Source organism: Ornithorhynchus anatinus, chromosome 4 (genome assembly GCF_004115215.2).
Source record: "Ornithorhynchus anatinus isolate Pmale09 chromosome 4, mOrnAna1.pri.v4, whole genome shotgun sequence".
NCBI classification, from domain to species: Eukaryota; Metazoa; Chordata; class Mammalia; order Monotremata; family Ornithorhynchidae; genus Ornithorhynchus; species Ornithorhynchus anatinus.
The window spans coordinates 35,254,688-35,279,797 of NC_041731.1; the positions used below are offsets into that span (position 1 = coordinate 35,254,688).

At 45.7% G+C, this 25,110-nt stretch overlaps 2 protein-coding genes across 4 annotated transcripts in view; one reads left to right on the top strand and one right to left on the bottom strand.

The window, feature by feature from the left end:
• Positions 1 to 17,393, top strand: POMT1 (protein O-mannosyltransferase 1). Of its 2 annotated transcripts, none has more exons than XM_029062455.2 (21): positions 1 to 92; positions 1,134 to 1,222; positions 2,006 to 2,153; positions 3,678 to 3,784; positions 4,278 to 4,328; positions 5,230 to 5,376; positions 6,405 to 6,516; positions 7,356 to 7,421; positions 7,509 to 7,602; positions 7,744 to 7,899; positions 8,914 to 9,044; positions 9,745 to 9,840; positions 10,465 to 10,557; positions 11,566 to 11,662; positions 13,427 to 13,519; positions 13,806 to 13,926; positions 14,614 to 14,711; positions 15,135 to 15,248; positions 15,795 to 15,921; positions 16,402 to 16,579; positions 16,727 to 17,393. In XM_029062455.2, exons 3-21 carry the CDS (start codon positions 2,032 to 2,034, stop codon positions 16,899 to 16,901), a joined length of 2,178 nt encoding a protein of 725 aa, XP_028918288.1. In that variant the 5' UTR covers positions 1 to 92; positions 1,134 to 1,222; positions 2,006 to 2,031; the 3' UTR covers positions 16,902 to 17,393. The 2 variants fall into 2 exon arrangements, with proteins under 2 accessions (XP_028918288.1, XP_028918289.1); XM_029062456.2 differs by having other exon boundaries at positions 7,867 to 7,899; positions 16,727 to 16,970.
• Positions 17,394 to 25,110, bottom strand: part of UCK1 (uridine-cytidine kinase 1) — an 11,800-nt gene continuing 4,083 nt past the window's right edge. For both annotated transcript variants that reach the window (XM_029062457.2, XM_039911774.1), the window contains exons 3-7: positions 23,992 to 24,088; positions 22,032 to 22,174; positions 21,854 to 21,948; positions 19,038 to 19,086; positions 17,394 to 18,553 (exon numbers count right to left, since the gene is read on the bottom strand). In XM_029062457.2, coding sequence (XP_028918290.1) covers positions 18,372 to 18,553; positions 19,038 to 19,086; positions 21,854 to 21,948; positions 22,032 to 22,174; positions 23,992 to 24,088 — 566 coding nt within the window. In that variant the 3' untranslated portion in view covers positions 17,394 to 18,371. The remainder of the gene's footprint in view (positions 18,554 to 19,037; positions 19,087 to 21,853; positions 21,949 to 22,031; positions 22,175 to 23,991; positions 24,089 to 25,110) is intronic.

Genomic DNA, 25,110 nt, shown 5'->3' on the forward strand with positions numbered 1-25,110 from the left:
CGGGTGTGCGTGCGCGTGCGTGCGTGCCCGTGCGCGTGCCCGCGGCGGAGCCGGTCCTCGCGAAGCGGAGCTGAGCGCGCCCAGAGCTGGAGGTGATGGGGGGGGGGGTCGGGGGGGGGGAAATGCATTCATTCATTCATTCAATTAATTGTATTGATTGAGCGCTTGCTGTGTGCAGAGCACTGGGCGAAGCGCTTGGAAAGTACAACTGGGCAACAGAGAGAGACCAGCCCTGCCCAACAAAGGGCTCAGAGGGTAAAAGGGGGGAGACAGCAGAGCAAAGCAAGGATGGAGGGGGGGGCGGGGGAAGGGGGAGGGAGGGAGGAGGGGGTGCAGGGAGGAGGAGGGAGGGGGTGGGGGAAAGGGGGATAAAAGGATGGGGGGTGGAAGGGGGGAGAGAGTGGAGGGAGAGGGTGGGGAGGGATGGGAAGAGGGGGTGCAGGAAGGAGGAGGGAGGGGTGGAGGGAGGTGGGGGGAGAGGGTGGGAAGGGATGAGAAGGAGGGGAGAGGGAAGGGGGTGCAGGAAGGAGGAGGGAGAGCGTGGGGGGCATGGGGTGGGGGGAGGGAGAGGGTGGGAGGGATGGGAAGGGGGGAGGGGGTGCAGGAAGGAGGAGGGAAGGGGTGGGATAGAGTGGAGGGAGAGGGTGGGGAGGGAGGGGGTGGGGGAAGGGGGTAAAGGGATGGGATGTGGAGGGAGTAGGGGGAAGCGGGTGGAGGGAGTAGGGGGGAAGGGTGGGGGGGAGGGGGGTGCAGGAAGGGGGGAGGGGGAGGGGGAGGGGGGGAGGGAGAAGATGGGGAGGGATGGGAAGGAGGAGTAGGGAGGGGAGAAGTGGGGAGGGATGGGAGGGAGGAGGGAGGGATGGGGGAAGGAGGAGAAGCCGGTGAGGGAAGTGGAAGGGTGGTAGAAGGATGAGGAGGGAGGGGGGCGGGTGAAAGAATGGGAGGGGGAGGGGGTGGAAGGATTGGGAGGAAGGGAGATGTGGGGAGAGAGGAGAAGTGGGGACTAAGGAGGTGGAGGGATAGGGAGAGTGAGTTAGGGTTAGCGGTGGGGTGAGATGGGGGGGATGTTTTGCACCTTGGTCTGATTGCCCCATTCATTTTAAAAACCCTCCCTCCTCTACCACCTCCCCCAGGACACAAGTGCCAAAGTTGAGACGGTAATCGAACTCGCTACATCCACCAGCCGCCAACGGGGCGACCTGATGGACCCCCAAGGCCCCAGGTAAGCTGCACCTCCCCCTCCCCAACTTTGGAGTGGGGGTGAGTCCCAGCATCACCGGGACACCCGGCCCAAGTCATTTCCCCACTGCCCCTGTCCCTCCGGCCTCGATGGAGTGGCTCGCCCCAGGTTGCAGGAGGCCGGTGGGTACCACGCTTAGGTTAAAATCCTGAAAATTCGGAGAAAGTATCTTAGTATCAGTGGTGGAAGGTCAGAAAGCCACCGTCCCTCACACCAAGGAAGAGATGGATTCCAGATTGTCGACGTGTGACCCATATTCATTGTTGTGCTTTGAACACACCAAGACCGTACCATGTTTTTGTATGCCTAATAGGTGTTATGAATGCTGTCTGTAATATGAATTATATGGATGAAATAGTATTCCCAGACTCAGTGGATTCGAATTGGTGAAACTTGCATGGAACACCAAATGAGTTACTTCTGTGTTCAAAGAGAATATTGTGACTAAGAATTTTGGTCTTTGAAAAATATTTTTTCTATTGCTTCTCCCTCTTTCTCCTTCCCAGTCCTTTTTTTTCCCCCAAACTATCCACCAGGCTGTCTCATTCGTTGTCGATTGCTGTATTTTTTATTCCAAGTGAATTAAAATTGTACCCCACATATTCCCAAAGTATTTCCCCATCCCTCTCTCTGACACCCCTCCTTCTTGTCAGTCCAGCTACACTGGGGATCCCATCGTTTTCCCCAGATTTTAAGAGTCCCAACAAGCTCTTGGATCATCAGCTCCTGCATGGTGGACTACAGCTTGTACCTTTCACATTCTAGTGCACCAGAATCAGCTTTTCTACAGGATGCTGGGCATTTTGAAGCGCCCAATTGTAGTGACCGTGAAGATCAACCTGAGCTTGGTAGCCCTGACAGTAGCGGGGCTGGTGAGCCGCTTATGGAAACTGTCCTATCCCCGGGCTGTTGTGTAAGTTGCCTTTTTTCTTCATTTCCCGATAGTATAATGGTGCAAATAGTCACGTATTTTTCATTTTTAATATAATCTTTCAGTTGCAAAGATAAGGATTTCAGATTCCTGAAAATCACAGCAGGACATGCCCCTTTGCCTTTATATATATTCAGGAATTTAGTTAAAGTCACTTATAAATTGCTGGCATGTGGCTAGTTCACAGCTCTAACATTTGGAGATGAAGTTACATAGATGTATGGAGCACACACACACATCTATATAGCCACGGGAATTTTTATGTATTCCTGTAGTTTAAAAATGAACCTATTTTGATGCCAGGCACAATTTGAGGATTAAACTGCAGGTGTCCATGGCAATTATTTGAATTGCAGTTTACAGCCTAACTTGTTTTAATGTTATTCTTAGGCACTTACTGTGTGTCAAACATGGTTCTAAGCACTGGGATAGATACAGATCAATCAGGTCAGACATAGTCTCTGTCCTACATGGGGCTCGCAATCTACATAGGAGAGAAAACAGGTTTTATCCTCATTTTACTGTTGATGAAACTGAGGCACAGAGAAGTTAAGTGACTTGCCCAAGGTCACAGAGCAGACGAGTGGCAGAGGCAGAATTAAAACCTACATCCTCTGACTCCCAGGCTAGTACTTTTTCCATTAGGCCACGCTGCTTAGCCAAGATTCTTTATTAGGTAATATAAAATGTTTGTGGTTTTTCCTTCTTAAAATGGGAAATTCTTGCTGTTGTCTGTGTGAAAGGGCTTTGAAACTGATGTTGTGTCATTTACACGTACCTATTCTCTTTTTTAAAGTTCGTACACATTTCATTAAGTTGATTTTCCACCCTGCTTATCTTATAGAGACTCCTTGAAAACCATGGTCATTCAATACTTGCTGATGGATTCAGTAGTTTTAAAAGTTTGCAGAATAGCTTAAACTTGGATCACCCACTGAAAACACAAATTTAAGACCCATGCTTTTTTCTGGACAAATTTAGATAACAGCTCGACGGTAGCAGCAATTTCTTCCTGTGTCTTGCAGGAGCATTCCTGCTGCATGTATAAAACTCCAGGCATGTAACTCTAGGAGAAGGTTAGTCCAGAATTTCATCAGTTGGTTAGTATCTCATTGACAATTGGTTTCCATGTGTTTGCTAAATGCACTCATGAGTCATGGGAAGCAGCATGGCATAATGGATGGAGCATGATCCTGGGAGTCAGAAGGTCATGAGTTCTTATCCCGGCTCCGTCATTTTTCTGCTGTGCGACCTGGGACAAGTCACTTCACTTCTTTGTGCCTCAGTTACCTCATCTGTAACAATGGAGATTGAGACTTGTGAGCCCCTCCTGGGATAGGGACTGTGTCCAACCCGATTTGCTGATATCCATCCCGGCGTTTACTACAGTGCCTGGCATATAGTAAGCGCTTAACAAATACAATTATTATTATTTTTATTATGAGTCTCTTGCCTGCTACTAAAGCGTTCCAGTCACTCATAATAGTTTTTTAATTGGTGTTCCAGTTTTGATGAAGTATACTACGGACAGTTCATTTCATTGTACATGAAGCGGACCTTCTTTTTGGATGGGAGTGGCCCACCGTTTGGCCATATGCTGCTGGCTTTTGGAGGTAGATCATGGTGGTAATTTGGGGAGTGTTTTGCCTAAGAAGTGTTTCCTCTTTTTTTAAAGAAAATAGTATTTGGTTTTGGCTTGTGATCAAATCGGATCAAAAATTCAGGAATTTAGTTCAAGTCACTTATAAATCGCTGGCATGTGGCTAGTTAACAGTTCTAACACTTGAAGATGAAGTTACAATAGAAAAAGCATTAACTGGATTAATGGAGCACATCATGATCATTAGTCCACTAAGTTTAAGGCAGATCTTTTAAAAGTGAGGAAAATAGAATCTCATACTGTATGAACAGTAGATATCGTCTTGTCAGACTATTATAGAGAACCAAACACACCCCAGAAGGATAGAAAGGTAAATTGAAAGGCTGTGGTTAACCAGAACTGTGGTTTTACTAACTGAGTTCACTTATACTGAGGAAATGTCTCTATCTCTGTCTTTCTCCTGTTCAACTGTGTCTCTCTGTACTGAAATACTTCTCTCATTTTAGGTTATTTAGGAGGATTTGATGGTAACTTTGTGTGGAACAGAATCGGAGCAGGTAAGATGTATTCTTCAGATCTCATTTTCCATTTCCACACGTTAGAACTGCGTGATCATTAATTTTTTGGGTTTGGTTCTGGCAGCTGTGGGTTGATTGATTCAGTGAGAATGTTCACCAGAGATGTGAATTTTGAGGGAGCAGAATAAGAAATATTGTTGTCCAGGAGTCTGTACTTTCCAGAAGCAGTTGGAAAGCTGGTGGAGAAGAGAGATGGCTCCAGGGGCACATTTTTAAAAATCATCCATCAGAAAATATCCCCATTACATTTTCATCGTAAATTCACCTCAGAATTGGAGCATAAGGGGAGGGCCAGGGTCAGATAAGGGAATGGGGAGGGAAGTATAATTTTCCATGAAGTGATATTGTGGTTATCTAGAAGAACAAAATGTAACTATTTGAGTATGTCATCATTTTAATGTTACAAACCAGTGACATGAACAATAATTAATACAATTCCTTGTTCCCTGTGAGTGCACTCTACATTTTTGTTTCAGAGTGCTGCTGACCAGTGGATGAGATAAGCTTTATACTGTCACTTAGGATAAGTGGTATGAATTGATGAGATGTTAGGGAAAGCTGAGTTGATGAGAGTTTAAAGGGTGACTAAATCAACAAGCTATCCGTTCAGAATGTTGGATGAAATAGCGCTAAACATTTTGCAACCTTAAAAAAAAATCACACTCGAACTAGGTAGATTAACACACATCCACATTATATATTGCTTTGCTCTTAAAAGCTGAGAAGATGCAGAGCACGGAGTCACCTTTTGGCCTGCTCAATTACAGCTCTAGACCAATAGGCCGCTTATCAATTTCTGTGAAAGTACCAGCCCCCTGGTCCTTTTGAAAACTTCCTCCAGTGCTGGGGTCTTCATACCGGTGTGGGATTTGTTTTTCAGAGTACAGTCAGAATGTGCCAGTGTGGTCCTTGCGTTTTCTGCCCGCCGTAGCGGGGGCCCTCTGCATCCCATTAGCCTACCAGATTGTGTTAGAGCTCCACTTTTCTCACTGTGCCGCATTTGGAGCAGCGTTGCTGATTCTGTTCGGTAAGACCTATGTTTTTTGTCACCCACTCTTATTGCAGGATTTGGAGCAGACCAGCAGCTATTCTGAATCTTCTGAGATATGGTAGTAGTGCGATGGCTTGAGTAAGACATTCTGTTGGCAAGCCCTATTCAACCGGCCCCTCTCCTGCCCTGCCATAATAATAATTATTAATTGTGACATTTGTTAAGTGCTTACTACTCCTGAGGCCTGATTTTGTAATCGGTCCCTGGAGTTTCTGGCCTGGAGTGGCAAATTCAGGGTGAGGAAGGATGGTGGGGTCAATCTTTTGTTGAATGGGTGGGCGGGGGCAGTAACAAGGGAGAAGGCAACATATTTAAATTTTTCATGAGTAATACAAAGGACCTGTAAATATATTTCTTTTTAACTATGATTTGCTCCCTACAGACTATCAGATCACATTGCCACTTGGGAGTTTGCAGGGGGTGATCACCAGGATTCCTTCTATGACCACGACAATTTGAAAGTGAACTTGTAAGGGGCACAAGAGGGTGCTAGGGTGCTTTTAAAATTTTTAACTAAGAACTGGCAATAAGCTTAGTGCTCTTGGGCGGCTGTCCAATGACGAATTCACCTCCAGTAACCCTATTGCAGAAATGCTGCCCATTTCAATAGCTCCGCACCTAGAAGCAAGTTCCCCTCCGCCCCCAGAGAACTTGCCAGACTAGCAGTCATTTTGTAGGCGGATTTACTGTCCTAAAAGAGGTCCCACATCACAAACTGGGAGAGTTTGCCGGGGTGGTTTGTTGGCCACAGGTCGGCAAGAAGATCCATACTCCAGCTTCACTTCACCTCCTGGATCAGTGTCCGTGCCTCAGGATCGCCCAATAATAGATGGAGTAATGAATTGGCAGATGCTTCAAAGAGAGCTTTTTTTTACGTTTTAGGTTTATGAGGAGATGAAAGAAACTTACTTTTGCTTTCCGATGCCTCTAGGGAAATTTTTCTGAGTCGTTTACATGAAACATACATCTACCTTCATCTGGTTATGTTTTCTCTTTCATAACAGAGAATTCTCTGGTCACTCAGTCCAGGCTGATGCTTTTGGAATCAATACTAATCTTTTTTAATCTGCTGGCTGTGTTGTCCTACTTAAAGTTTTCCAATTCCCGAAAGCACAGGTAAGGAGAATTGGGAGTCTCCATTTTTAGATACAGTAATAATAATTGTGCTACTTAAGCACTTACTAAGTGCCAAGCACTGTACTAAAAACTGCAGCAGATTGTCAAACACGGTCCCCACCCCACATATGAAGAGAATGCGAGAGAAGCTGGGGAATTTTAGGGTCCTTTTGTTTGGGGGTTTGCTTGAGGAAACATCTGTCAAGCTCTTAAATTATATGTACATGTAAATAAGGCCTTATCCTGTAGACTACTTTCATCAGGTACATGCCGTTAATTGACCTACCCATGTGTGTACTTGCCCATTCACACACAACCTGTTCCTGATTGATTCATAGAAATACTTAAGTATCTTGCCCCATAATGTATTTCTACACTTGTTTTGGCTTCCTTATAAGTTCTGCCAAACTGGAGAGATATTTGCCCAGAAGACAGGAATGCCCTGAAACTGAGGCCACAATTTGATGTGAATTTTTCTGTGGCACCTGGTGCTTTTTCTACCACAGATGTTTCAGAGAGTCAGAAGATCATGGGTTCGAATCCTAGCTCAGCCACTTGTCTGCTGTGTGACCTTGGTCAAGTCACTTCACATCTCTGGGTGTCAGTTACCTCATTGGGAAAATGGGGATTGAGACTAGGAGTCCCACATGGGACAGGGACTGTGTCCAACCATATTTGCTTGTATCCACATAGTGCCTGGCACATAGTAAGCACTTAACAAATGCCATATATATATCTATATATAGACATATGTATAGAGATATATACACCAATCTTGGAGTCTGTTTCAAAGATTTCTCATTTTGATTCTGTTTTGCCTTTCTGTTTTCTCCCCCAAGCTCATTTTCTACCACCTGGTGGTTTTGGCTAATCCTGACTGGAGTTGCTTGTTCCTGTGCTGTTGGGTAAGTGTAATGCTTTCTGTATGAGTATTTTTTTGTGTCACCTCCTTTTTCATGCCCTGGTTTTATTTTCTCATGGTGTGTTTTCAGGGTAAAATACATGGGCCTTTTCACTTACATGCTGCTGCTCACCATTGCTGCAGTACACACCTGGCACTTGATTGGAGACCAAACTATATCAAATGTAGGTACTGAAAGGTATTGGCAGCTCATTTTGAATTAAAAGAACATTGGGCTTTCAGAAGATTAGTAGAGTTCAGAAACTCTAACTTCTAAACTTAATGCCAGGAAGAGATAAAACTACTTATTTTTTGTTTTCTCACAGGTTTCTCTGTTGTGTCACTTGCTAGCTAGAGGAGTGGCTCTAGTGATTATTCCAGTAATCCTGTATCTCTCTTTCTTCTACGTTCATTTGGTGTTATTGAATCGCTCTGGACCCCATGATCAGATCATGTCGAGTGCTTTCCAAGCCAGCTTAGAGGTAAGGATGAGTGTGAAACAAGCGGCAGTGCAGTGGAAATATCAGGCTGAAATATGTCTTATGCAAGCACCACCGATTGCGATCTGGATGGAAGCAGTGACTTGGTCAAAATTGGGAAATTGATTACATGCATTTATTTCCCCATCCTTCGTGAACAGACCATGCTGGTAACCTGAGGGACAGTGGTAGTTTTGGCTCTTAAATTTTCTGTTTCTGAGATGATGCAGATCCTGTGGAAACTTTGTGAACATATAATAATAATGTTGGTATTTGTTAAGCGCTTACTATGTGCCGAGCACTGTTCTAAGCGCCGGGGTAGACACGGGAATCAGGTTGTCCCACGTGGGGCTTACAGTCTTAATCCCTATTTTACAGATGAGGTAACTGAGGCACCGAGAGGTTAAGTGACTTGCCCAAAGTCACACAGCTGACAAGTGGCCGAGCTGGGATTCGAACCCATGACCTCTGACTGCAAAGCCCGTGCTCTTTCCACTGAGCCACGCTGCGAATGGAGTCCTGCAGAATCTGGTCACTAGACATATTTATACCTCATTTAGTGGAGGAAGCCAGATGGGGCAAGAAGCATGGACTACTGGATAAAACCCAGGCCTAGAAGTCAGAGGACCTGGATTTTTAATCCCATCTCTGCCGCCCCTCTGCTGTGTGACCCTAGACATATCACTTAACTTCTGTGGGCCTGTCACCTAATCTGTAAAATGAGGATTAAGACTGTGAACCCCATGTGGGACAGGGACTGTGTCCACCCTGTATCTACCCCAGCCGTGAGTGCCTGGCACATAGTAAGCACTTAACCAATATCATAAAAAAAAAGGTTAATAATTTATCAAGCATTTGTATACTTTCCTACCACCACCCCAGGATGTTCATTGGAGTAAAATAAAAGAAATTAACATTCCTACCCAGCCAGGTTTTGTCTATGGGCTATTTGCCAAAATATGTCTAATGCTGTTACTGATTCTCTTACTGTCTAGGCTATTTGCTTTTGTCTCTTAGGGAGGATTAGCTCGGATCACACAAGGCCAGCCACTCGAGGTAGCCTATGGCTCCCAGATCACATTGAGAAATGTCTTAAGCAAACCTATGCCCTGTTGGCTTCATTCTCACAAAAACACCTACCCCATCAGGTAAGGAAGGTCATCTTTTCTGCCCCGAGATGCAGATAAAGTATCATTGGGTGTTTTAGGGCAGGGTTCCTATTAAATTTCCTGTGGGAAAAATCATCTCTATCTTGTAGGGGGCTTCAGCGAGGCTAATTCAGTTTCACTGACACTTTTAGCAGTCTCTTTTTGAGAAGACTCAAAGATTCATGTTTTGCCAGTGAAGCTGTAAAAGCAAGTGATGGGAGGACGTGTGTGTTTATGTGTATACACGCACCGTATATCTGTATGTGTATATATATACATATGTATATAGTCTAAGTTTGAGTGCCATTTAGTCTAAAAATATAATCAAAGTGGGAAGAGGCTAGAGTGCTTAAGGCCAGTCGTGCATTTTATTCCTATCTTCAATATTCATACATATATATATTTTTCTTATATAGTTTTACATTTGTTAATTCAGCACTTTCAACCTGATAGAGTTGTACTACTTTCTTCTTTATCCTTATTCTTTTTCCTGCATTCACTATTTTAAAATTATTTTTGTTGGTTCAAAAGGATCTTCAAAATAGAAGATTTTTGAGAGCTGAGAGCTTATAAGGTCTTCCAAGGTTTTGCAGTACTTAGCACTCAGTAGACATTCAGTAAATATCATTAATCAGTTGAATGGTAGCCTGGCTATGTATTTGACTCAACCACTTTTTTGTTTTCACTCCTTCCTGTCCAGATATGAGAATGGCCGAGGGAGCTCCCACCAGCAACAGGTGACGTGTTATCCCTTCAAAGACGTCAATAACTGGTGGATTGTGAAGGATCCTGGAACGTGAGTATAAGCAGCTTTTGCACTGCGTATAGACTCTGTGCCTCTCCGTATTTGGAAGTGACCAGCTCCATCTATGTCCCTTTTCCATTAGAGTATAAGCTCCTGGTGGGCAGAGAGCATGTCACTTCTTTATTTAGTACTTTCCAAGCATCTAATACAGTGCACCACAAGTGGGGACTCAGGAAATACTAATACCATTATCACTACTGTTTGGACCGGGAGAGAGGGTGGTCATTACAGCAGTCATAGACAGTTGTCTTGATACGTGCAACAAAGTGGAGGTGATCTGGGTAATAATCAGAGTGTGGAAAAGAAAATGCTGTGTTCGGTCCCTCCTTTTTGTATTACATGAGGATCCTGCTGATTTGATTTGGATGCTCCAGAATCTTATTAATGGGTCAATTAATTAATGGGTTCAATTAATTAATGGGTCACTGGGATTGGGTCAATATGCTATTGCTTCCTAGTTGTCACTAGCGATCTGCGTTGTCGTTGGACATATGCCTGGTACAACCTAAGCTTTTCCTGTCCCTGGGGATTCAGATACTTCTCTCCAAGCACTTAGTACACTGCTTTGCAGAGTAGGCAGTCGATAAATATGATTGAATTCTCTCCCTCACCCAGGCATAAATTAGTGGTGAATAGCCCGCCGCAGCCTGTACGGCATGGAGATATTGTGCAACTGGTCCATGGAATCACCACCCGCCTCCTCAACACGTAGGTGGCTTTGTCTATTGCTCCCTTGGGGGTGTTCTCACTGATCAGACTACGGTTCGGTGCGATTCCTGCTTATCCATTACTAGGCAACCTAGGTCAAGAAGAGTTCACCCATATTAGATATTCCATACCTAATTCCCTAATTCCTAATTCCATATTAGGCACTAAGTGTTAGCAGTGAGTAAGCCTGTCATCGTATACGTGACTTTCTCTTGTACTGTCCTGAAATGTGGGCCAGGCAGTTACATTTTCAGAGTGAGGTGCCCAACCTGGGCAAGCCTCCCGTTTCGTTCCCTTGTCTTCCACCATAGAACAGCAAGCAGGTGGCTGTATCTGACTTCCTTTACCCTTCTGCAAAGTGAGGATAACTCTATTTACCAGACGATTTGAGGTCCATAGCAAAAGAGGGTGTCTGCTGCGTAACCTTGGGCAAGTCACTTCACTTCTTTGTGCCTATTACCTCATCTGTAAAATGGGGAGCGAGACTGGGCGCCCCACGTGGGACAGGGACCGTGTCCAACCCAATTTGCTTGTATAGCGCTTAGTACAGTGCCTGGTACGTAATAAGCACTTAAATGCCATAGTAATATTAATAATACCTGGATTGTGAGCATCAACTGGGACAGGACAGTCTCATTCTATATTTTAATCTACCTACTGAGTGCTGGGATATGCTATGTAGTTGGCTACTTTAACTAGAGAAACAACATCCAGTGACACTCTTACTGATTCCATATCATCTTACCTTAGATGTGGCTATTTTCCTATTCCACTACACACATATTCTAGATTCTACTCTCAATCCATTGTCCATATCTTTGCAGATCATTAAATGAGTTGTAGAGGTTGTGCAGCATTGTGGAAGCACCTTATGTAATTCCTTCTCCTGTTTAACCCAGTCTTTGGGTCTGCGAGTGTGATTTGTTAAACCAGATCCCCAAGAGGTGAAAGACCCCAGCAAATGGTTTGTGAGGTTCCTGGCACTAAGTGTGTGTCTGGGTCTTACAGGCATGATGTTGCAGCACCACTAAGTCCCCACTCTCAAGAAATCTCCTGTTACATTGACTACAACATCTCCATGCCAGCACAGAACCTCTGGAGAGTGGTGAGTCAGTGATGAATGACATTATTAATAATAATGGCACTTGTTAAGCACTTACTATGCACCAAATTTTGGGGTTTTATCAGGTCAAACAGAGGAAGTCCCTGACCCAGCCCAGAGTTTATAGCCTAAGAGGGAGAAAAAAACAAGTATTTTAGTCCCATTTTAAAAGATGAGGAAACTGAGGCACAGAGTTGTGATTTTGCCCAAGGTCACACAGTAAGCAAAAGGAGAAGCAGCATGGTGTAGTGGATAGAGCACGGGCCTGGGAGTCAGAAGGTCATGGGTTCTAATCCCAGCTCTGCCACTTGTCGGCTGTATGATGATGATGATGATATTTGTTACTTTGTGTCAAGCACTGTTCTAAACGCTGGGGTAGACACAAGGTAATTAGGTTGTTCCACATGGGGCTCACAGTCTTAATCCCAATTTTACAGATGAGGTAACTGAGGCACAGAGAAGTTAAGTGACTTCCCCAAAGTCACCCAGCTGATAAGTGGCAGAGCTGGGATTAGAACCCACAGCCTTTGACTCCCAAGCCCAGACTCTTTCCACTAATCCACACTGCTTCTCTGCCACGCTGTTTCCTTGGACAAGTCACTTCACTTCTCTGGGCCTCAGTTCCTTCATCTATAAAATGGGGATTGAGACTGTGAGTCCCATGTGGGACAGGAACTGTGTCCAGCCCGATTTGCTTGTATCCACCCCAGCGCCTAGTACAGTGCTCGGCACAGAGTAAGTGATTAACAAATAAATTATTATTATTAACAATAATAATAATAAATGGTAGAGTTAGGGCTGGAACTTGGATCTCCCGAATTCCAGTCCTGTGCACTTTCCACTAGGGCATGCTGCCTGTTGATTCTCAGATCAGTGGCTTTTGGGATCCTGTTACTTCCCAGTGCTTAGAACAGTGCTTGGCACATAGTAAGTGCTTAACAAATTCCATCGTTATTATTATTACTAAGGGTGCCGTTGGTATAATACAGCATGTGACCTAGGCTAGTTCCAGAATTTCCCTGGTCACTTTCCCAAAAAGCAGTGAAGCTCAACAAGGCCTGTACCATGTCACTCTTTGTAGCTCTACTTTGAGCCCAGGAAATACCCACAGCCACCACACCCCTCCAGTCAGGTCCGCTTTGGGGAAAAGCACTTAGAGCACTCAGGAATAATCCTTTATTTTTTCAAGAGATTTCAGGGGTTGGGAGCATAGGAAAAACTTGAAATATGACTGAGCTAAGATTAATAAAAAGGTAAAAGGAGAAAGTGAAGCCAATAGCTGGAAACAGGAGCAGCAAGGAACCGGGAGTGCCTCTGCCGGAAGTGAGCAACTGGCTTGTGTACCTCGTTTATCTTGATGCTCGTCTCTTCTCTGCTCCATCTTCTATTCACTGTTTCAGAAATGTTCATGGTTCAAAGGCTGCACCATGAGCTCTCCTGTGGAAACGGTCTATGAACATTCAAGAGAAACCCTTTTTAAACTTGTAACAGACCCTGAGCTGCTATGTGAGAGGTTGACGTTCCCTACACAGGCACGTCACCAAGTACATAGGAGTAGGAGAATGTGAATGGAGGCAGGTTTAATGGTCTATTGGTACCTTGGGAAAGCTGGAGATGCATTTGAATGAGTCTCGTTTCTTTGTAGGCTCAGAGTTAGAGGGGGTATTTTTGATTGAACTTAAGTTTTCCCTAAGCAAACTGTCTTGTATATGACCATTGGTCAGGCCAGAGGTTGGCAAACAGTCACAGAACAAGATCTCATTCCAGGACATCCTAAACCGGGAATCAGACACAGATGTGTGGAAGACCATCTTGTCGGAGGTTCGATTTGTCCACGTGAACACCTCAGCGATACTGAAGGTAAGAGTTCTCTAGCTCAGGGGCTCCTGCCTTTGCTCATTACAAGGTTGAGCAGCCTTCGGAAGGATAGATCGGAGGTGAGGAGGTCCACTTGGGGGTCCTGGCATGCCCTTGTTTTAACTGAACAGTGACCCTTTTAGCCTATTCTAAATAATGCTTAAGGTTCCAGTTTCCTGATTTCAGCCATTCGAATGGGTTGAGCCACTCTCTTTGGCCATGGCCTGGTTGAACTGAATGAAGGTGGTTTGCCTTAAATCAATTCAATCTTCTTTTTTTTCCCCTATAGCTCAGTGGAGCATCTTTACCTGATTGGGGCTACCGGCAACTTGAGATAATTGGAGAAAAGCTCTCCAGGGGCTACCACCAGAGCATGGCATGGAATGTGGAGGAACACCGATATGGAAAAAGTATGGTTGTGTTTAATGAACTGTATTGTCCTTAAAAAAAACAAACAAAAACCCTTAACCTGAACTAGGACAATAATAATAATAATAATGTTGGTATTTGTTAAGCGCTTACTATGTGCAGAGCACTGATCTAAGCACTGGGGTAGATACAGGGTAATCAGGTTGTCCCACGTGAGGCTCACAGTTAATCCCCATTTTACAGATGAGGTAACTGAGGTACAGAGAAGTTAAGTGACTTGCCCACAGTCACACAGCTGACAAGTGGCAGAGCTGGGATTTGAACACTTGACCTCTGACTCCTAAGCCTGGCTCTTTCCACTGAGCCACGCTGCTTCAAAGGGTCTGTCTAGTATAAGCAGCTTCAGAGTAATTATTTTGCAGTGGGGAGAGGGGTTTTGCATTTATCCTTCACTCCTGCCTACATTCTTCATCATTCTCTACTCACCCACCCATGCCTGTTGCATTTCAGTTCTAGAACCCTCATCCCCCAAAAGCCCTAGCTAGCTAAATTTTGTAAGCACTTTTAATGTGTTTTTTGGGATGCTTGTCAGTGAGAGGGGTCAAAAAATGCCAAAACTGAGTTTCTTTGAATGTGGAGTAATATATCGGGCAGCTTTGACAAGGGTTTATTTGAACTCCAAGAAAATCAGAGCTTCCGAATACGTGCCTTAATTTAAATTTCTTCAGGCCAAGAGCAGAAGGAGAGGGAGTTGGAGTTGCACTTACCCACCCAGATTGACATCAGCAAAAACCTCAGTTTCATGGCCAGATTCTCTGAACTGCAGGTAAATTAAATTTGGGATAATTGGGTTGGGGGAGAGAGAGGTCTGGAATTGGTTAATTTCAGCAGTAGTATTCATTGCCTCCACTTAGAGCTTAAACAAACTGAAGTGTTTTTAAGCCCCATTAATTGGAAGTTTATTGCCCTTTATCTCTGGACTGAGAACTGAAGCCCAGTCCTTTTTTCAAAGACTCAAAGGCAATTTTTTTATGCATCTGAAGGCAGGTTAGGTGGGGTTGAGTAAACACCCACTAAAAGCAGATGTACCAGAGGAAAGATTAGAGGAGTAGAAAAGACTGCAAAATATGGCATGTGCTTATATATCCACTTCTTAATATAATCTTCCTCCCTGGGTACTAGAAACTAAAGGCCAGATTTCTTTCCAAACCACCTCTTTAACATGTGTGATTCTTTGGTTTTATTGCAGTGGAAAATGCTAACTTTAAAAGGTGAAAACACTGAACACAAGTACAGCTCTTCTCCCTTGGAGTGGATCACGCTGGATACAAACATTGCTTATTGGCTACATCCCACTACAAGTGTAAGTAGAAGAAGTTGTGGGGCTTTCACTGTAGATGTTTAGGTAATTAGGCAAGGGGCTTTCTATGCAGTCTTAAGACCCCACCCTCAAAGGAAGTTCACTCTAGGCTGTCTACATTTCTTTGAGGCCACAGCAGAAGCTGCCTTTAATCTAAAAGCTTGGCCACCAGTACACGGCTGCAGTTCCCACACACTAAGGAACTAAAGTCAGTAGAAAGGGGGTCATTCTGAAATTCTGCTAGCTTTTGCTTTCAGAGAGCAATTTTAAAGCAATGGCCAGGCAATTTAAATATATATAGCTCATTTCTGCTCTAGGTAGGAAATGACTTTCAAAGTGCAGAATGGGAACTTGCTGACATGATAGAACAAAGAGACTGACATCAATTGAGCTCCTTTGCAGCTGGCATTGAGAAGCTGCATAAACCAACCTGGTCCGACTTGGCAAAGCATTAGATGAGCTGGACAGCCAGAAGTTGTGGGGGGCGTTTGTGATTTTTACTGGAGTGTGTTGCCGTGAGCTGAGAGCTGGGCTTCCATGTGCTTACAGGCTCAGATTCATCTCCTGGGGAACCCACTGACCTGGTCTTCAGCCAACGTGGCCACACTGACCTACATGCTTCTCTTCTTGTGGTATCTGGTCAGACGGAGGAGAAACATTTGTGACATCCCTGAAGGTTGGCAGTTACCACTTATTTGCAAGCAGATCCGACAGCCGGACATCCTCCACCGAGCCCCAAGCCGAAGTGGAACCTTACAGGTCCCAACATAGCTAGCAGTCCACACAGTAGTAAGGCGGACCTTCTGTGCAACAAAGGGGAGATTTAATGTGACTTTTTCATCTTCCCCAAGGGCCTCCCTTTTGCAGTTCATTTCCCACACGTGGCAGTTGTAGACTACTTGGGTCCCTGCAGTTTTAAGAATGCACAAACAACTCTCTAAATCCAGGTGCTCACAGGGGCAGGGTGGTCTGTTCGATTTACACCAGCAGAAGTCAGACAGGGAGAACAAAGCTTGCCGCTACAGGGATGAGGGAAGAAAAATAGAGAAGTGAAAACTTATCATTTGATGTGCTTAGAATAAAAGGAAGAGGGCTAGTGATAGTATACATCATTATGTCCGGGGAAGACTGCAAGTTCTTTTTTCACCCTTTCCAGATTCCTGGAAGCTGTGGGTGTTGGCCGGATCTGTGTGCTGGGGTGGCTGGGCTGTGAATTACCTCCCCTTCTTCATGATGGAGAAGACACTGTTCCTCTACCACTACTTGCCTGCTCTCACCTTCCAGATCATTCTGCTCCCCATTGTGTTGCAGCATGTGAGCGATCACATCTGCAGGTACCTCCACCTCCTGGCAATCCGGTAGAAGTGGGAAGAAAGAGCTGGGGGAAGGGCTGGAAGGAACCTGATTCCCACAGGCTTCCCGACAGCGCGTTAGAAACATTGTTGCCTTTCACTGATGTATACGTCCTCTTATCCCCTTAGGTCCGGGCTCCAAAGGAGTACATTCAGCTCCTTGATTGTGGTGTGGTTTTCGTCTGTGAACCTGGTGTTTCACACATTCAGCCCGCTTACCTACGGGGAGCAGCCTCTCTCCGCAAGTGAACTCAAGGCCCTGCGGTGGAAGGAGAGCTGGGACATCCTTATTCGCAAACGCTGAAAAAGGCGGAAGGCTCAGCTGTGGAAAGCTGGGCTGAGCAAGGAAGAGGTAGAGTTGGGTGGGATTAGGAAGGTGAAGATCATTGGACATGCTCCTGTCAGAGCAGTAGGGGAGGGGAATTGGATGCAAGTGCAAGGGAACTTACCCTTAGAGCTGTAGCTGAGGAAATACTAAACTACATCTTCTGGGTAACGGGTTACTCTTTTCTCCCACTGCTGAACTGCTTCTGCCTCCAAACCTGTGTGTCCCACTGGCTTTAAACTGCAGTAAGAAACCTGAGCCCTAGGAGGTAAGAAGATGGAGTTCTGTAAAGCTGCTGTACTTTGGCCCTACTTAATAAAAGCTCAAAAATGAGGGGATTTTTCACCCATTTGACATTAGGCAACTTAATTTAATTCCTCAGGGATGGGCCGGACAATATCCCTCCTTTCCATCTTCCTAAAACTTGACTAATTTTTTTTAACAAAACAATGATTAAAAGAACAAATTCAATTTAGTGGTTTGATGTCTGTTTATTGAACCTAAAACAGCACAACAAGGAAGCATAACTAGGTAATTATGTTTTAGAAAAGCAGCCAGAGAGCTGCAACCCAGTCTTGTGTATTGCATAATCACTATGATGAGTTAAGCACCTTAGAGAAAGAATAACAAACTGGTGCCTGTATGGAGACTAGCTTTATACATTATCAGGTTCTGGGGAGAGAACTGTGTGTATGTAGCAACAGCTGGCTTACCTTGTGCAATAAATTCACTTGAATCTCCACAGTCCAGCAAGTAACTTAGCACAAAGGATGCTAAATGGAAAAACATGTCCTAAGTGGCCTCAGCACCATATACTGCCCCTGGGTAAAATCTGAAGGTCCACACACATGGCTGGGGACAGAGGGAAGAGGCAGCAACCCCATCCAGAATGCTTTGCTGAGCTACTGAGTCACATTCAAGCCAAAACCCTACACAGTCATGGCTGGGAGCTACCATGAAAGCTATTGCTTCTGCACTGACTGCTCAGGGGGAGGGCCTCTCAGACCACCTGTAAACACAATTAAGGGAAGATAGCATATCTTACCCCTTCTGGTTCACACCTGTGTGCTTCCCAGCAGGACAAACCCAGAGCTTCCCCCAACTCAGTGCAAAACCTGGCCTCCTGCTGGGAGTAAGTGCAAGAGTTCGCCTTCCGGCCATGGCCAAAAAAAAAGGTTTTCAAAGCTCCTTGTCCTCTTAATAGAACAAGACAGCAGGTAAAAACAAAGAGGGGGGCAGTCCACAAGACTTCATCCCCCAAGCTGGACAGTGAATGAAATGAACGGTCATTCCTATGGGATGATTGACTGTCCCAGCATCCCTCTGTAACATGATTAAAATTGACTTCCCCCCCTTTCTACTTTAAAATGGGCAGCCCCAGCCCCACTCACTGTACAGTGGTCAGCCAAGAGCCACCCAAGAGGTCAAGAAACCGGCTGGGGCTTTTCCTCAGTGGGGCCGGCTGATAGATTCCAGGTGGGACCGTTTGCCAGAAACCAGCACAGCAGTAGTGTCCCCCGGCTCCGGGAGTGTCCTTTTGTAGTTCCGTCCATTGGCCCCACCTCGTTGCCACTTGCAGATGTCACCATTCAGAATGTCCTGGATGTGCTGCACAATCAGGTTTATGGCAACTGCAGAGGAAGATCGCACAGCTGATGCCCATTCTCCAGCAAAAAGGACATTAGCAGCTCACTTGGTTCACCTCCCCCACCCCCCAATCCCGAGGTAGTGCTCTTGGGAAAAGGGGCTACCACCTGCTCCTCTTACAAAATAAACACACAGAGTTATCCATCTAAAGACTGCTCCACACGGGGAGACCAGAGTGGTGTCCGATCCCAGCAGGGGCAGTTATGACGAATCGATGGCCCACGTTATTCTGCCACAGCTTTAGACTTCAAATATACCCTGGGAGGATGTGATAATCTTGAACAGTTCACTGAAGGGCGGCATGTTTATAGGATCAAGGCCCTTGCCTTCTGCTGCCTCAGCTCCATAATAGTGTTTGGGATTTCTTTTTGCATCACTGCAAAGCTGCAGTCAGCAAATGCAACCTGACAAATGGATGTCCCTCCACCCCACTGGATAATCTGTAAAATCGGTCAGGGTCTCTCTTACCCATATTGTCGACCCCTCTGGGGATTATCACATCGGCATACTTCTTAGTCTGCAAAACAAAACAGGAAATCCCTGTGGATTTATTTGCTCCCTTGATGATTAGATTTTCCAGCTTGAGCAACTGAAGTATGGGGGAAGGGGTGATTGGGAGGTGTCTACTGAACAACAGACAGGATTGGCCCAAATTTCTGGACTAGGTTGATTCACCAAGGTCAAATGAGACTTCTCTGAATATCAGATTGAGTAATCAAACAAATAAAAGGGGAAAAGGGAATGAATATTTCCTGTCCCATTGGCCTTTCCTGTCTGAACACCCTAGGCGAACTGTAGCAGGGAGGGGGAGACTGAGAGGGGAAAATAAGATTCAACAGTAGCTATATAATAATGTTGGTATTTGTTAAGCGCTTACTATGTGCCGAGCACTGTTCTAAGCGCTGGGGTAGACATAGGGGAATCAGGTTGTCCCACGTGGGGCTCACAGTCTTAATCCCCATTTTACAGATGAGGGAACTGAGGCACAGAGAAGTTAAGTGACTTGCCCACAGTCACACAGCCGACAAGTGGCAGAGCTGGGATTCGAACTCATGAGCCCTGACTCCAAAGTCCATGCTCTTCCCACTGAGCCACGCTGCTTCTCCGATATCATGTCTTTTCCAAAACACAACAGGATGCTTTTCTACTATGACCCAGCCACCTGTAGGTGTTGTGAGAGAAGGGTAGGGGGGAGGGGTTGTGGGGGGGAGAAATTCACACACTACCTTCCTGCCTCCAACTCTGAAGGCAGAGCAAAGAGGAAGGAAGTCTGTCACCGGGCTCAAATTCCCCTGAGTGTGAACCTCCCATTCAAAGCTCGTCATAAACCAGCTGCCTTGTGCATCCTATGCCACTAGGCATACTTGGCTGCCTGAATCCTGAATGAATTGGCTGGGTTATTAAGTATCTTCATGTGAATAAGAGAGACACTGGAGTTGCCAAAAGCTACTCTCGCCAAATTATTTCTGCAAAAAGGAAGGGAAGTAGCTCGGTTACTTAGCCGTAAACAGCCTTGAAGACCAAATAAAATTAGCCGTTTTACCCAAAGAAGAGGACGTAGCTTTTTTTCTGACTTCCCAGAACAGAAGTTTTGACTCAAAATGAATTATATCATGTCATACCCTTGTGTTTCCCCTGCTCCTATTACTTGTAAATAGCTTTTTTCTATCTGCCCACCTGGATTAGATTGTGAATTGCTGGAAGGCAGTGACTGTTTACTTGTTTGATGTCTGTCTTCTCCCTTCTAGACTGTAAACCCAGTATGGGGAGGGACTGTCTCTATTGCTGAATTTCACTTTCCAAGCACTTAGTACAGTGCTCCGCACACAGTAAGCACTCAATAAATACGTTTGAATGAATGACTACATGCTTTGCTTCCATCCTATTCTCCCACGCCCAGAGTTTCACACTTAGGAGGCCTTCCATAAATACCATTGATGATGATGTTACTACTTTTGCAGTTCTTGTTATGACTGATTCCCTCTTTTGACCATTCTAATTTTGTTTATGGAATATTTTAAATACTGTTCCTCATTTCAGGTTTGCTAACTGGTGTTTGAATCCAAAAAAAACTATTTCCTAGAGGCTAAGTCTCTCAACCCACACGATGGTGGGAACCTCAAGAAGTTCCCCAAAAGTCAGTCTATCAAGGAGAGGATGGAAATTCTGGAAAGCTAAAAAGATATGCCTTGGATATCTGGTAGAGTGTATCTCCCTTTCATACAAATTAGTAGCAGATAAAGCCATTTTTCCAACTGGGTTATACAGTTAGCGTCAACATTCCTCTATTTCCGCCATTTCCCCCTTTCCCCTCTTTAGAGGCAGAAAACAGACTATTTTGCTTTTTTCCCCACTGTTTAATTCTCCTTTTCACCATAGTAGCAGTACTTTGCTCCCTACCCTTAAGCAACCTGAACACTCCCAGAGCCTGGTGGCAGATGTACTTAGGCAAGTCACTTCACTCCTCTGCGCCTCAATTCCTCTTGATTTGGTTCACTCACAGTTTTCCCCCTCTCCTCCCCATTATTCACTGCTGCTGTCCTCTGCTTTCCCCCTCCTTGGCCTCCTCTTCCTAGCTTTTATTTTCTAGCAAGAGCCTGTGGAGAAACTGCATTGAGCAGTCACTACTCCAACAGTCCAAGTACGAACCCCTCCTTGTTTCAGGGGCAGATCTCAGATTCAGCACCTGCACAGAGGCAGAGCCCAGGCAGCATTTTTTTTATGGCACTTAAGGGCTTACTATGTTTTAAGCACTGTACTATGCGCTGGGGCAGATACATGATAGGTTGGACACCGTCCGTGTCCCACATGGGGCTCAGAGTATTAATCCCCATTTTGTAGATGGGTAACTGAGACACACAGAAGCAAAGGGACTTGCCCAAGGTTACATGGCAGACAGTGGCAGAGTAGAATCCAGGTCCTTCTGGCTCCCAGCCCTGTGCTCTATCCACTTGACCACGCTGCTTCCCAGCCTGCCTTCAAAGACAGGAAAATGAAACGGGAGTATACTAACCTCACACCAGAACTTCATGGCGTTATCATCATCAATGGTATTGAGCACTTACTGTGTATGCAGTACTATATGAAGCGTTTGGGAAAGTACAATACAAAAGAGTTGGTAGACACGTTCCCTGCCCACAGCAAGTTTATAATCTAGAGGAACAGAGGGACTGTCTTGGAATATCGTTACCCATAACTTTCTGAAAAAGTGGGGGAGTAGACTATTTTCTGCAAGAGCTCTTTCTAAAGCTTCAAGGTGGAACAAACAGGAAAAATGGTGATACCGGCAAACAGAACTCCTCAAAAGCAGGTTTGACGAAGGTGGTGTACTGGGTTAGGATCTGCTCCAGGTCTCTGCCACGATTCATGTCCCGGAGAACTGAAACAACAGCAGTAAGGGGCTCCTTACATACCGGACCCTGCAGCCAGGCAAAACCCACCCAAAACCCAGACCGGCCTTACCTCTGCGAGACAGCCTGACGTCTGAGTCTGTGTCCACAAAGAGGCGGAGGTGGAACATGTCCCGGATCTCTTGGCTGTAGAACACCAAGATGCCCTCAAACAGCACCACGTCAGCTGGATAAACCACAGTTGTCTCCAGTAACCTGTGAGGCAGAGGCCGGACAATGGGGTACTGTAAGAGTGAGGGGGTCACCTGTGCAGTCTGCACAATAAGCTTCCATCCTGGGGGCTTTATTGAGCACTTACTGGGTACAGAGACTGTACTAAGCGCTTGGAAGGGTACAATACAGTTGGCAGACACTGATCCAGGCCCACAAGAAGCGGACAGTTCATAAGGGGAGAGAGACATTAATTACAAGTAAAGATATTTACAAAAGAGCTATGAGGATGGGGTGAATATCAAAGTGAATATCAAATATCAAAGGGATACAGGTCCAAGTTGCATAGGTGGGGCAGAAGGAAAGGTGAATAAGGGAAAAGGAGGGCTTAGTCAGGGAAGACCTCTTGGAAGAGATGTGATGTGATTTTAGTGGGGTTTTGAAGACGGGCAGAGAGGTGGTCTGCTGGATATGATGGGGGAAGGGAGTTTCTGGCCAGAGGGAGGATTTGGACAAGGTGATGGCAGTGGGATAGAAAAGAACAAGGTGCAGAGTAGGGTGGCGTTAGAGGGGAGAGGTGTGTGGGTTGGGTTGTAGAGTGGAAGAACTGATTGAATGCCTTTATGCTGTGGCGTTTGATGTGAAGGTGGATAGGAAACCACTGGAGTTCTTTGAGGAGTGGGGAGAAATGGACTGGACTTTTTAAAAATAATAATGATAATAACTGTGGCATTTGGTAAGTGCTTACTATGTGCCTGGCACTGTATTAAACGCTGGGGTGGATACAAGGAAATAGGGTTGGACACAGTCCTTGTCCCATGTGGGGCTCACAGTCTCAATCCCCATTTTACAGATGAGGGAACTGAAGCCCACGGAAGTGAAGTGACTTGTCCAAGGTCACAAAGCGGACAAGCAGTAGAACTGGCATTAGAACACATGACCTTCTGACTTCCAGGCCCATAGTCTAACCACTAGGCTATGCTACTCATTTTAGAGAAATCATTTTAGAAATATGATCTGGGCAGCAGACTGAAGTAAGGACTGGAGAGCCAGGAGGCAGGTAGGCCAGTGAGGAGGCTGAAGCAGTAGTCAAGGCGGGATATGAGGAGTGCTCGGATAAGCATTGTAGCAGATGGGATGGATGGAGGGGATGGGGTGGATCCTAGGGACGTTATGAAGGTAGAAAGGACAGGATTTGATGACAAGCCGAATATGCGGGTAGAATAAGAGAGATGAGTCAAGTAAAGGGAAGGTCACATTGTATCCACTAAAACTAATTAGGGGAGCAACCACTGCTAGGAAATGCTTGCCGCAAACACCCCAGAGGAAGATCCAATGGGCTCAATAATAATAACAATAAGTGCCTAGCAATTACTGTTATTATCACTATGTTCTAAGCACTGGGGCACATACAAGTTAATCAGGTTGGACACAGTCCCTATCCCAAATGGGGCTCACAATCTTACAGAGCACAGGCGTGGGACTCAGAAGGTCATGACTTTTAATCCTGGCTCCGCCATTTGTCTGCCCTGTGACACGGAGCAAGTCACAACTTCCCTGTGCCTCAGTTCCCTCATCTGTAAAATGGGGATTGAGACTGTGAGCCCCACATGGGACAAGGACTATGTCCAACCTGATTTGCTTGGATCCACCCCAGGGCTTAGTAGGCAACATAGTAAGCGTTTAACACATGCCATAATTATTATTACAGATGAGGTAACTGAGGCACAGAGAAGTTGTGACTCACCCAATGTCACACAGCAGACATGTAGCGGAGCCAGAATTAGAACCCAAGTCCTTCTGACTCCCTTAAGCAAGGCACCCAGCCCCTTCCTTTGTCCTGCTAGAAACCACCTCCTTACCTGGAGTGGGTCACAAAATCATAGGCTGGAACCTCGACAGTTTTTCCCTCCACAATGTGCTTCAGGGTCAAATGCATCAAATCGTTATCAAAAGCATCTGCAGAAACAGAATAAAGGCAAAACAATCCTAGCTGCCCTGATGGAGGGGATGCCAGAGCACTTCCTAGGTGTGGTGTGCTCTTTCAGGGTTTATTAGGTGCCTGCAGAATGTCCCGCATGATACAGAAAGTAAGAGAAAAAGGATTTAACTTCCCTGTGCCTCAGCTACCTCACTGTAAAATAGGGATTAAGACTGGGAGCCCCAGGTGGGCCAGGGACTGTCCCCAACCCAATTTGCTTACATCCATCCCAGGGCTAGCACAGTGCCTGGCACACAGTAAGCGCTTAAATACCACAATTATGGAACGACATAGCAGCATGCCTAGGTGTGCCTTGCATGGGCCAGGGATCGTGTCCAATATGATTCTCCTACATCTATACCAGATTTAACGCATACTGAGCACTTAATAAATGCCATAGAAAATGGAAACTCATATTAAGCCTCGAACAACTCCTGGAACCCGTCAGCTATTCCCATCCCCAATCTGACTCAGTATTCACAGCAGAGGGCTGTCTGACTTGCAACCGGAGGCCGGAGCAGCAACCCCACAGTGAACTTTGTCCTCGGAGTGCTTCCGATCAGGCCACGTGAGGAAATAAGTGGGCAAGTGGGTTGGCTCTCTGCTTCTTTTCCCAAAACCGGGCCCTCACAAAGATGATGCGGCTGCAGCCCGTCCACCAGGTCGATCGCAGCCCCTTCCCACGCGACGATTCTCTGTTCCACACAAGATAAATATCTGCAGTCAGGTGGGTCACCCAACCGACTCCGCTGAGGTAATGAACAGACTCGCCCAGTGCATTTCAGAAGACTATTTGCAGAAAGAGGAGGGAAATCACGCAGTGATGCAAAAATTCCACTGCCTGCTCTAAGGCTGAATGAATTTGAGGAATTGGGGTCCTCGTGGATCCAACTGAGAAAGCGACTAGGTCCCGGCAAGGTCGGCCACTCGACACAGACGGGGCCCCCCGAGTTTAACATGGCACGGTGCCCCCCAAGGGTTCTGGGGCACTCTCTAGGGT